Here is a 14,416-nt window from a genome sequence, read left to right on the forward strand (position 1 = left end):
AAGAGATTTATATGTAATATGATGAGGAGATTTATATGTAATATGATGTAGAGATTTATATGTAATATTATGAGGAGATTTATATGTAATATGATGAAGAGATATATATGTAATATGATGAAGAGATTTATATGTAATATGATGAGGAGATTTATATGTAATATGATGAAGAGATTTATATGTAGTATTATGAAGAGATTTATATGTAATATGATGAGGAGATTTAAATGTTATATGATGAAGAGATTTATATGTAATATGATGAGGAGATTTATATGAAATCTGATGAGGAGATTTTTATGTAATATGATGATGAGATTTATATGTAATATGATGAAGAGGTTTAAATGTAATATGATGAAGAGATTTATATGTAATATGATGAAGAGAGTTATATGTAATATGATGAGGAGATTTATATGTAATATGATGAAGAGATTTATATGTAATATGATGAGGAGGTTTATATGTAATATGATGAAGAGATTTATATGTAATATGATGAGGAGATTTAAATGTAATATGATGAGGATATTTATATGTAATATGATGAGGAGATTTATATGTTTTATGATGAAGAGATTTAAATGTAATATGATGAAGAGATTTATGTATTATATGATGAAGAGATTTATATGTAATATGATGAGGAGATTTATATGTTATATGATGAGGAGATTTAAATGTAATATGATGAGGAGATTTATATGTAATATGATGAGGAGATTTTTATGTAATATGATGATGAGATTTATATGTAATATGATGTGGAGATTTAAATGTTATATGCTGAAGAAATTTATATGTTTTATGATTGAGATATTTATATGTAATATGATGAAGAGATGTATATGTTATATGATGAAGAGATTTATATGTAACATGATGAAGAGATATATATGTAACATGATGAATATATTTATATGTAATATTATGAAGAGATGTATATGTAAAATGATGAGGAGATTTAAATGTTATATGCTGAAGAGGTTTATATGTTTTATGATGGAAATGTTTATATGTAAGATGATGAGGAGATTTATATGTAATATGATGAAGAGATTCATATGTAATATGATGAAGAGATTTATATGTAATATGATGAGGAGATTTATATGTAATATGATGAAGAGATTTATATGTAGTATTATGAAGAGATTTATATTTAATATGATGAAGAGATTTATATGTAATATGATGTGGAGATTTATATGTAATATGATGAGGAGATTTTTATGTAATATGATGATGAGATTTATATGTAATATGATGAACAGGTTTAAATGTAATATGATGAAGAGATTTATATGTAATATGATGAAGAGAGTTATATGTAATATGATGAGGATATTTATATGTAATATGATGAAGAGATTTATATGTAATATGGTGAGGAGATTTATATGTAATATGATGAAGAGATTTATATGTAATATGATGAGGAGATTTATATGTAATATGATGAGGAGATTTATATGTAATATGATGAGGAGGTTTATATGTAATATGATGAGGAGATTTATATGTTATATGATGAAGAGATTTATATGTAATATGATGAAGAGATTTATGTGTAATATGATGTGGAAATTTGAATGTAATATGATGAAGAGATTAATTTGTAATATGATGTGGAGATTTAAATGTTATATGATGAAGAGATTTATCTGTAATATGATGAGGAGATTTATATGTTATATGATGAAGAGATTTATATGTAATATGATGAAGAGATTTATATGTAATATGATGAAGAGATTTATATGTAGTATTATGAAGAGATTTATATTTAATATGATGAAGAGATTTATATGTAATATGATGTGGAGATTTATATGTAATATGATGAGGAGATTTTTATGTAATATGATGATGAGATTTATATGTAATATGATGAAGAGGTTTAAATGTAATATGATGAAGAGATTTATATGTAATATGATGAAGAGAGTTATATGTAATATGATGAGGATATTTATATGTAATATGATGAAGAGTTTTATATGTAATATGATGAGGAGATTTGTATGTAATATGATGAAGAGATTTATATGTAATATGATGAGGAGATTTAAATGTAATATGATGAGGAGATTTATATGTAATATGATGAGGAGGTTTATATGTAATATGATGAGGAGATTTATATGTTATATGATGAAGAGATTTATATGTAATATGATGAAGAGATTTATGTGTAATATGATGTGGAGATTTGAATGTAATATGATGAAGAGATTAATATGTAATATGATATGGAGATTTAAATGTTATATGATGAAGAGATTTATGTGTAATATGATGAGGAGATTTATATGTTATATGATGAAGAGATTTATATGTAATATGATGAAGAGATTTATATGTTATATGATGAAGAGATTTATATGTAATATGATGAAGAGATTTATATTTAATATGATGAAGAGATTTATGTGTAATATGATGAGGAGATTTATATGTTATATGATGAAGAGATTTATATGTAATATGATGGAGAGATTTATATGTAATATGATGAAGAAATTTATATGTAATATGATGAAGAGATTTATATGTAATATGATGAGGAGATTTATATGTAATATGATGAGGAGATTTATATGTTATATGATGAAGAGATTTATATGTAATATGATGAAGAGATTTATATGTAATATGATGAGCAGATTTATATGTAATATGATGAAGAGATGTATATGTAATATGATGTGGAGATTTAAATGTTATATGCTGAAGAGGTTTATATGTTTTATGATTGAGATGTTTATACGTAATATGATGAAGAGATGTATATGTTATATGATGAAGAGGTTTAAATGTAATATGATGAAGAGATGTATATGTTATGTGATGAAGAGGTTTCTATGTAACATGATGAAGAGATTTATATGTAACATGATGAATAGATTTATATGTAATATTATGAAGAGATGTATATGTAATATGATGAGGAGATTTAAATGTTATATGCTGAAGAGGTTTATATGTTTTATGATGGAAATGTTTATATGTAATATGATGAAGAGATGTATATGTTATATGATGAAGAGGTGTATATGTCATTTGATGGAGATTTTTATATGTTATATTATGGAGAGGTTTATATGTATCATGGAGAGGTTAATATGTAATATGATGAAGAGGTTTAAATGTAATATGATGAAGAGTTTATACATATCATGATGGGGAGGTTTATAAGTAATATAATGGACAGGTTTATATGTAATATTATGGCGAGGTTCATGTTAAATATGAGAAAGTGATTGATACGTAATATGATGGAGAAGTTAAATGTCATATAACGAGGAGGTTTGTGTTATTTAAATGTGTTCCAACACCGTCTCAATGGCAGTGTGGATTTTTACAAGAACCTTCACAACTACGAGGCTGGGTTTGGATCGCTTCATGGAATGTTTTGGCTAAGTAAAGAGATTCTGAACACTTGTAAAGCTTCTGTTTTATTGCAGTATCACACGCTTTTCCATTGATAATATTTCCCTGTTAATATTTAGTCTGATACGGGAACTTTCATAATACATTTGTGAAGGGCCCCTCAATTAAGGAAACGTTATACTTAATACACTTTATATAGTGACGGTAATTTGACGGTTTTTGTTGTTGGTGAAGGCAGAGGGTTTACATAATGCACTTAAAATACAGTTCATCGACAGTGCATGAGTTGAACAATATTCTGTTCAAAAAGAAGGCAGAACACCAATAGGTGATAGTGACCTGCCAAAAGTCGATGACAATGTGTGTACATAATTGACACGATTTATTAAGTTTTACCCTAACGGTTAAGATACGGTATTCACGAACCATACTATTGTGGAATATAGATGGTGTTAGCTGATTGTACACTTTTCCAGGTAACGTTGGCGTCGTGACGGTATTAGGGAAGCCAGTGTTTCTGTCTGTGACATTAAAAATGTCCAGTAATGTCTTAGACTATAACGTCTCTGGCAATTCTTTTAAACAGTATCGTCATGTATACAAAACGGCGACTTTTTACAGCTTTATTTATAGTATTAAATTGATGCAAGCTTGTTGTGAATATAGTATGGTATTCAAACTGGATTGTATGCATGATGTTTAAATATACTCATATTATCTGATATTATAAAACATATGATAGTTCAACTCCTTATTAACCATCCTCATAATGAATTAAAATATAAAAAATGGGCCTATATTGTTAATCTTTAAGGATTTGTAGTGTATGTTAAGTTCAGTTGGTAATGCATCTACGTTATTAACCGATGATCATAAATACGTATTCGTTATAATTTTCCAAATAATACTCTATTAAACGTATATAAGAATATATATAAAACATCTTCAAAGCATGTTTAATTCTTATCTAAATCGTATTGTTATTCTATCGGAAATCAAAGTTTAAGACAAGAGGGACAACATTCAGTATTAAGCCAGTAAACATAAAGTCAACTGTATTAAGTATTTCGACACGAGTTAAATCTGCTTTGTGATTTACTTATTGTTAAATCTGCTCTGTGTATAACTCGTTGTTAAATCTGCTTTGTGTATAACTCGTTGTTAAATCTGCTTTGTGCATTACTCGTTGTTCAATCTGATCTGTATATTACTCGTTATTGAATCTACTCTGTGTATTACTCGTTGTTGAATATACTATGTGTATTACTCGTTATTGATTCTACTCCTTGTATTACTCGTCGTTCAATCTACTCTGTGTATTACTCGTTGTTTGAAACTACTCTGTGTATAACTCGTTGTTGAATCTAACCCGTGTATTACTCGTTGTTGAATCTACTCTGTGTATAACTCGTTGTTAAATCTACTCTGTGTATTACTCGTTGTTTGAATGTACTCTGTGTATAACTCGTTGTTGAATCTACTCCGTATATAACGCGTTGTTAAATCTACTCTGTGTATTTCTCGATGGTGAATTATCTTTTTATTTCACTCGTTGTTAAATCTGCTTTGTGTACTACTTGACGTTTAATCTTTGTTGTATTACTCGTTGTTAAAATTGCTTTGTGGTTTTCTTGTTGTTAAATCTGTTCTGTGTTTTACCCGTTGTGGAATCTTCGTTTTGTATTACTTGTTAGGTTTGCGGTATCTGGCTGAACAGACATCTCGTCGTCACAACAACACGCTACGTATCGACCTGGAATCCGCCAATGGAACGAGGGGGTATGACGTGTACGAGGGATTTAGCATCGGACGTCCAAGAACTTATGCGCTAAATGTGGGCCAAAGGATCGACTCGTTAAACTGTAGGGTTTGCTCCTCTGGGGCAGTATTGAATATAATTCTTATCCTTAGAAATATCTCAATGATTCCATTCAGTTTATAAACAAATTAATTTTAAAGTCCAATGACATCACTGAGGTTCTAAGCTTAAAAAAAGTTTAGCCTAAGATGGTAAAGGAATGTATGTTTAATACATATCCAAATACAAATGTGTGCGCGTCGAATGGGTTAAAGCATACTTTATCATTAAGCCAAAATTACAAATGATATGGTGAAATTAAAATTACTTCAAAATAAAGCAAATCATTTTTGTCGTGAGATCTTATGATGATTATTTAAATAAAACCTTTTTATAGTTGCCCACCCCGGCGCCATGTCACGTTACCACGATTGTCAGGAATTGTTCTTGGCAACATTTATATAAGCCTTCTTAACGGAGAACCATCCAACTGCACTAGTCCCATATCAAAACGGCCAGGCATTGTTTATGGTAATACTTATATAAACCCTTTGTTATAGTGACCTAGCCCCGCAATCTATACTCATACTGCGACGAGCAGGCATTGTTTATGGTAATACTTATATAAACCCTTTGTTATAGTGACCTAGCCCCGCAATCTATACTCATACCACGACGGGTAGGCATTGTTTATGGGAATACTTATATAAACCCTTTGTTATAGTGACCTAGCCCCGCAATTTATACTCATACCACGACGAGCAGGCATTGTTTATGGTAATACTTATATAAACCCTTTTTATAGTGACCCAGCCCGGCAATCTTTACTCATTTCAAAACGGCCAGGCACTGTTTATGGTTATATACTTATATAAACATTTTTTACAGTGACCAAGTCCTGTAATCTATACAACAACAGACAGTCCCTGCCTGTGGTTATACTTTATACCTAATACCTATATAAGCCCTGTTTTATAGTGACCCACCCTGGCAATATATACCCATACAACAACGGCCAGTCACTGCCTGTGCTTATACTTTATACCTAATACTTTTATATAAACCCTGTTTTATAGTGAACCACCCTGGCAATCTATATACGTACCACAACGGCCAGCCATTGCCTGTGAATATACTTTATACCTAATACTTTTATATAAACCCTGTTTTATAGTGAACCAACATGGCAGTCTATACCCATACCACAACGGTATGTTATTTTCGACGTTCGACCATGACCACGACCATTGGCATTACAGCAACTGTGCCGTCTTGGAACACGGTGCGTGGTGGTACAATGATTGTTACTATGCAAACTTAAATGGACAATACGACGTTCCTGGTACCCACAATCCCTTAGGGATGACGTATGATGCATTTATGGGAACTGTAAGCTTAAAAGAAAGTAAGATGATGTTTAGATAGATCTAACACGTTGTTGCAACTAAAACACGAAAATGGTTTTTATGTATATTTCACTACCGTTCAATAAACTATTAATCGGTTGTTGATGTTTTCTGTTGTACGCTGGTATATTATTGTCATTTTTTATTTCATGGCTGTGACAATATTAAAGCGACACAGATACGATATATATATATCGTGCACCTGTGTTGTAGTAACATTTTTATTTACAAACAAAATTAACAAACATCGCACGTTGGAAGTTTTTGTTTTATTATTATAGACATGTTCATTTGATTCTAGGTATTTTTCAGTTTCTGACACAAATACATACATCACCCTTTAACAGCAACATGGGTTAAAGGTACAAGTTTCCAATTCCTGATGCCACAATCCACTGAGTTTACAAAATACAACAAACACATACATTATTGCTGCCAATGAATTTAAAATCAAAATATCGCTTATCAATAAACGTTTTGATAACCGCATCGAACCAGACACCGAGAACCTGAGTAGCTAGCTTAGACACATGGGCAAACCGGTAAACGATAGAACGTTAGTCAACTTGTAAAATGTGTATACCGGCTTAAGATACAACCTGAATTAAATTGGAAATCGGGGCAAACCGGTTAACGACAGCACGTGAGTTAAATTGGAAATCGGGGCAAACCGGTTAACGACAGCACGTGTAATAAATTGGAATTCGGGGCAAACCGGTTAACGACAGCACGTGTATTAAATTGAAAGTTAACGGTACAACGTGAGATTACATGGGAACGGGAGCTAACCGGACAATGAGATATCAAGATCAAACGTATCATATAATCGCACAATTTAACCTATAGATTTATAAGGCCTACGGCAACTTGATAAAATAATACCAAAAACAACAGTTAAACGTATTATAAACCTTGAGTACTCAAGGACATGATACAAACAATTGCATTGAATAATAGTAAGTACAGACAAGTAAACAGTGCTGACTCCTCTAAGAAACGATACAACCAAAATAGACACAATAATACAAATCATTCTAGTAAATGTTTGAATCGTTGCACACATATCTTTAAAATGATATGTTCATTGTACAAAATCTGAAAGAGACACATTCTCAATACATGTGTATATCTATACACCCAAATGTGTAATAATAGTATGATCCATGTACAGCAAATAGCGAAAAATAAACACAATAAGGAAAATACGTTTTTATTTTATTTTATTCAGAAGTTAAGCAAGCAAGTAAGTAGCTAAGTAAATACATTAATAATAAACTAATTTGACATATGCATTTAACATTGATATACAAACATGCTATTACGATGAGTTGCACATGTTGACAATAGGTTCCGGTACATGAAAATGGGGGCTACATTTTGTACACTACCTCAATCAGGTTTCTACATGTTGTTGATTGATATAGAGTGCCGTTCCTATTTTAGCTTAATCTGGATGGAAAATTACACATAAAAGTAACTAACTGTATCGGATTAACGTATAAGCCCAAATATATAACGTTTTAAAGGATTGTGCATTATCGATAAAATCTGATCATTGTATCCTGCACAGGATATTAGAGGAGACTTACTTTTAAAAGGTATTTGAATCCGATAATTATACATTTTCTCAAAGCAATTATACAATTATGGGCGTCCTACATATAATACAATGTTGCGTAAATATCAAAATAAATCATATGGAACAAAAGCAATATAAAACTTACCAATAACAAAGTTTTTTGAAAAAGAATGGAATCGCAAGGGAGTACAGTCCATCGTACATTTGTACGATTACAAGAAAACATCATTTCTTGACTTAAACAATTTAATAAGAATTTACAGTATTTGTACAAGTGATTTTCTAAAATACCATGCATATGGAATACAATATAGAAACAATACAATACGGCGTATATCTGGGTTATATGTTTTGGTCTTTGATCTAGATCTTCGTTGATGCTTTGTCGTACACAGGATCTTCTACAGCAGGTGTCTGTGTTGAGTGAAACTCAATGTCAGCATACTCCGTCCGCGTATCGTTTCTCCCTGTTGGAACTCTAGCGTGAGCTTTCTGTAGGAAATTGATGTCTAACTCGGCGTACGTTAGGCTGTCGTCATTTTGCTGTTGCTGGAATATATAACACTGTACTACGTTTACAAATGGCATAATTAGAAGGTATAAGTATAACCGATTACGGATAACGTGAGAGAAATATCCATGTATGTTTAAACTTGCATGCCATTATATTTTTTCGTAGTATATCATGTTAAACCATTACCTTTGAAGATATGAATGTCCGTCACCTTAAAATATATTGCACACTGCCTTACTTTGTTCAATCTTGAAAGTTCACCTTTACGGTTAAACTCAAAGAAGTTGGTTAACTTGAACGTCTTACTTCATCTGGTCAAACTACTTTTGTGTGACATTTACATCACAGTAATACTCTCTAAGAATACATTGCAAAGAAAGTGAGTTACCTGTGTTTCAATCCTCTGTGCGGCAGATTGCCTCTGAACGACTGCAAACTGGACACCTTGCGTTGTTATGTGTACCACGTCATTTTCCAACGAGGTGTCTGTATCTTTAAGGAATCATCAATTGCTATTATTTATCAAAGTCAATTTTGAGAGATATAGGATATGATACTAGTATATAGAGAAAAAGAACCAAAAGTTTAAAACTGGATATGATTCCAAATGACTGTATCTCAATGTGTAAGTTGCTTTTGGTAACTAAAAGCCAATCAATCGATAAATTTGTTGCAAACTTAGAATTAGCTAGGATACAAATGATCTCGAAAGCGTTAGATTTTATTAAGATGTTCACTTTATTTTTTTAGTGAAAAAAAAGTAGCACTGACTGTTAATTTGGATATCTTTATTTAGTTAATGTGAACGTTTTATGATTATTATACTTATTTTTCTTCCCGAAATGGATAGCAAAGTTTCATACGGATTAAGGAAAGAATGTAGTATAACAAATAAAAAGATCCACATGGGCAAATGATGGGATTTTCAAAGGGCAAGAAAAGAACCAACGCATGTAGGTATTAGTAAACTCAATAAAAAATTTACCGCTATGATTTTCAACACTGAAAAAGATCGCAACAATTATTTCATTATTCGTTCTTACGCTTACTTGTAAGAATTTTATAAACACAAATTACGTTTGAAAAAGTTCTGAAACAGATATTCGTTCATTTGAAACAAATAATCTACATTTGTGCCATTTAGTTTGGAGTGTCTATGTAGATAGTATTTTTATTTTGTGATAGTTATACAATTTGAATAAAAAATAAAACAAATAGATAACAATGTATACTCATACTAAATACTTTTTGCACACACATGTATATTCCATTGTTGTCTCTTGCTTTTTCTATAAATCAGTCTTAAAACCTACCTTAACATAGTGAAATGTTAAGCTGACTGTTTTATTTTTTCTAAATCAAACAATACATTTTGAAAAGAGAGTTTGATTACGCCCGTAAATCTTTTTAAAACTGTGTTCTGACTTTTGCAGAAAATAACGTTACATTCCATTAAATAAAATCCTTACTTCCGATTGCAAACACAACGCAGAGTCCACAGAAAACGCCTGTTCCAATCAGTAGATTCTTGACAGGAAATCGGAATATTGAAGAGATTGTCTGAATATCATTGACCTGGCATTGTCTTCCTGCAATAATATAGTTTATGTCATAAAACATCGAAGACAATGCAAGTGTTATAATGTAATAGATTTACAACTGATAACTACAAACCATTTGTCCTTGAGCTTAAAACGGCAAAGGATTTTCTCAGATGTTCTTCTGATTTCGAAGCTTTGCAAGTGTATGTAGTTTCCACTTCTCCCGTATAATTGAGTCTTAACAAGCATTCCCCTGTTTTATTACATGACCTTAATACAGTGCTATTTTCATCTTCCCAGCGAAGCGTCCATTGAAATATAGCTTTGTAGCCATTCATTACACATTTCACCGTCAATGAATTATTCGGACATAAATCAACAGGTGATGTCGTGTTCAAATTTAAAGTTGGACAATCTGAAATGTAGTGCAGAAATTGTTGAGAAGGTAACCAAGTAAAACGAATTATCATCTAATAAAAAAAAGATGTTTCTTTAATATTATTCAAGTAACATGTGGATAAAGCACCTTGAATAAAAATATGATAACTTAAAGACGTTTCTGAAGATAGATCGGGAATGTAGATCTTATGAAGATAACAGTGTCGATTTGAGAGATTTAACGAAATTTGACTACTAAATAAAACCGAGTACGTACCTGAAAAGTCTATTTTATGGTCTTGACTTAAATACGATGGAAAATGGTCACATTTTGTTGCACATGTAATTGTTCCCCCAGTCATGTCTTCAGTGACAGTGTAAAGCACTTCGGATAATGAACGGTAACTCCCATTTTCACCATTCGTCCAGTTGTTGCTATGAGCGTAGGTCATATTATCGTTGTCGCTTGTCCATTCAATTGTGCAAGGCGGATTTGATTCATTCGTTTCACAAGACATAATTAAGAAATATACAGAAACATTGTTTTATACTCGGGCAATTTGTTGACGGATATGGAAAGGTCCGAGGGCGGATCTGTAAACAGAATATGCCAAGCTTAAACATCGTTTTTTTCTCAATAATACGCACTTAAAAATGTTTCCTTTTCAATGATACACCTTACAACAATAATACAAACCTATATCATGGGAAATAAACTTATATTAAATGTGTTCTTCCTTATCGCATTTTTCCTTTTCAAACTTTTACAAATACGCGTATTTTAATCAAACCTTTTGAGTTAAACTTACATTTCATACTGATATTTTTGCATATTGACAAAGCTTTTAAACCAAAATTATCTTTGCTCTGCCTTGTGCAACACATTTCATTTGCATTCCACGATTTGTTAGTCTTTGTTGCCTTTGCTTGACTTGTAAAAGTATAAGAAGATGTATTGAATGCATCAGTTTGTTGAACATCAGCTAGCAAGACTGTGCCAACGTGTATTGCTATTGCCGGAGCTGGGAAAGCATTGCGCACTTCACATACTGCTGTCGAGCTTTCTCCAACAACGAATTCGGGAACTGTTAGCTCGGGCGGGCTTCCTTTCTCTGGAATTTAAACACAATGATTAACCAGCATTCAATATCATACAAAATCCAACATTTTGCCTTCCACAAAATAACGAATCATTGTTTATCATTATGTATCTCATATTTGCTTACCCACGTTACATAGAATGCCGTGCACTTCGTAAGGTGTTTCAAGGGCTGCATATGAGACTTGGCATGTCACATTCCGTCTCGACAGTCCAGCCATATGTTGATGGACGTTATGGAAACGGTACGACCCTTTGTTTACTTTGCTTTCAGCAAGAACAAATGAATCCTGGCCAATTAAAAGTACAACTTGTACTGGTTCGGTTCTATTGTCAGTTATGCAATACACGTCAGAGCCACCATAAACATGAATGCATCCTGTTGTTTTAAAGTCAAGGGACATTGGACCGAGTATTGGGTGGCTCGGTTGCTCTGAAAAGGAACAGAACTCATTTAAATCATTTGACATATTGCATATCATTTAAAACTACAAACGAAAAGGTTTTTTACATTGCTGCTTTTGCACCAATTATCATGATCATATATTACTTTTCTAACACTTAATATATGGCACGTGGTTATACTCAATGCATTCGTAACAAAACGCTCTTTTATATCACTAAAATTAATATATATAATAAAATGTTTAAATAGTTGGTGAAGTACAATGATAGTACCCTGCATATTAAGGTGTACTGATTCAGTGTGTCCTCCTGAATTGCACTCTAAAATATATGTTCCCTCGTCTGTTTCATCAAAGTTGAATACCGTTAATTTGTAAAAATATTCAGAAATTTTGTCTTCTTCGTATGAACCGTTTCGTAGCTGTATCGCGTTGATGTTTTTCTTCCATGTTCGTGTATTGTATGTTTGGCGCTGTATATAAAAGTCAGCTGGAAAATATCCCAGTTCGACGTTTGCGCCGCGTACTACCGGGCTTAACAGCACGAGAGCTCCACATTTTCCATCAATATCTGTTAATTATACGAAATGATAAAATAGACTTAATCTACTTATGCTTTTGTAATTTTAGGTTGTTATCAATTAAATTTCACTTCTAAAAAGACAAACATATATTCATAGGTGTTTTAGGGATACGGGCTAAGAAAAAAATAGTGTTACAACAGAAAATACATGGAGAAGCCCAGTTCCAAAAAAACCTACACTGAATGTGTAATTATACTTTTGAACATCATGGCCTCTCGCTTATATTATCAGCATATTACTGTTTAGGTCATCATTTCTGTCTTGCCACTAAGTGGTCAAAATGCCCTTGAATTTATGTTCATATAGCTTCACTATGATTACTGGCAGGTGTCAATTGTACATTCTGAGGATAGATGGAACAGTCAATCGCGTAAGTATTTGTTTCGGATGTCTCAATGACTTGAATAATATTAAGGTCCAGTCATTTGGTAATATCATACTGTGCATGATATTATCGAAGAGCAAGAGACTTAGACCTTGTGTTCAATCAATCAGTCAAAAGAGTTTGGCTTAGCTCAATTATACGTCACGGACTATTTTGATTCACAATTGGTGGCTATAGCCAGTAAGATTATTTAAGAAGTATCATTTGATGTTGACACATTATGTCAATTAACCATCAGGTGAATTATAAAATGTTTTTTAATGACAAAGAAGAGTTTCAGGTCAAATTGGAAGTACATAAGGCTAATATGCGCCTTTGTGAAGAATTTCAAGGGATTCTAGAAAGATCTGCAAAGTGGTTAAATCTAATAGTATGTAAATGGTGTTAAATCTGTGGGACTGTGGACCGAGTTTGAAGCAGTCTGCTTCTGGTTAAGATGTGGATTTTACCTTTCTCTCCCTTGAAAGAATTAAAGCACTTGACAACAAAAAATAATATTTACGAACAATAAAACATGTATTATCGGACTTGACTGTCACAAAATACGGTTTAACGACATAAATTAGTGCGACAGTCCTATATCTTTAATGATAATGAAGCAAATGACAACAAACAGTTATTTTTAAACATAATACAACCCAAACATCACGAGCTGTGGTTATAGCCTAAAAAAAGTATTTTATATTTACCTTTCATATTTAAAGATACCATGCTTGTTCCTATCGACGTGTTTGTTGAACATACTGCGTAGAAGTCAGCGTTCTCATATTCAATTGAAGCTATCCATTTAAAAAAGAATGACCCATCTTCCGAATATCTTTCAACTTTTGTCCCAGTCATTGTTTGGAATGTTGTGCTGCCCTCCCTAATGCATCTCCATTCTACATCACATCCCCAAGGAAAGGAAGGGGTCATTTTCAGTGTAACCTCCCTGTTCACAAAAGCGGGACCTACCACTGATACCGTTCCATATTGGTTCCCGGCTGAACAGGCGAAGCCAAAAAGACCTTGAATAGAGGTTGCAAACCAACAACAAGTACATATATCACCACCAATAACACTATTTGACATTTTATCTCTAATTAAGTCTAATTATTGACAGTAACATATTTCAGGTTTGAAGAGCTGTTACAATCCGATGTTTAACGAAGGAGAATATTAAGTTATAGCTATGAAGAGTATGTAAATATCGAAACATGAAGCTGCACAGATTCCGTGATTAGACATAACCACAACCGACAAAATCTTGAAAAATTAATCAAATAAGAAATTCAAATACAAATAAAACGTTATCTTTATCTAAATACTAATTTATTTATTTTAAAACAATTT

The 14,416-nt window shown here is 32.0% G+C and overlaps 1 protein-coding gene across 1 annotated transcript; it reads right to left on the bottom strand.

Annotated features, from left to right (window-relative positions):
- Positions 1 to 8,542: 8,542 nt before the first annotated feature.
- Positions 8,543 to 13,932, bottom strand: LOC128221793 (uncharacterized). Its single transcript, XM_052930395.1, has 6 exons — positions 13,774 to 13,932; positions 12,390 to 12,686; positions 11,839 to 12,144; positions 10,163 to 10,282; positions 9,082 to 9,185; positions 8,543 to 8,728 (listed from the first exon to the last, which is right to left on the bottom strand). The coding sequence occupies exons 1-6, from the start codon at positions 13,922 to 13,924 to the stop codon at positions 8,543 to 8,545; spliced, it is 1,164 nt and encodes a 387-aa protein (XP_052786355.1). The 5' UTR covers positions 13,925 to 13,932.
- Positions 13,933 to 14,416: the final 484 nt, after the last annotated feature.

This window comes from Mya arenaria, chromosome 16 (assembly GCF_026914265.1).
Source record: "Mya arenaria isolate MELC-2E11 chromosome 16, ASM2691426v1".
NCBI lineage: Eukaryota > Metazoa > Mollusca > Bivalvia > Myida > Myidae > Mya > Mya arenaria.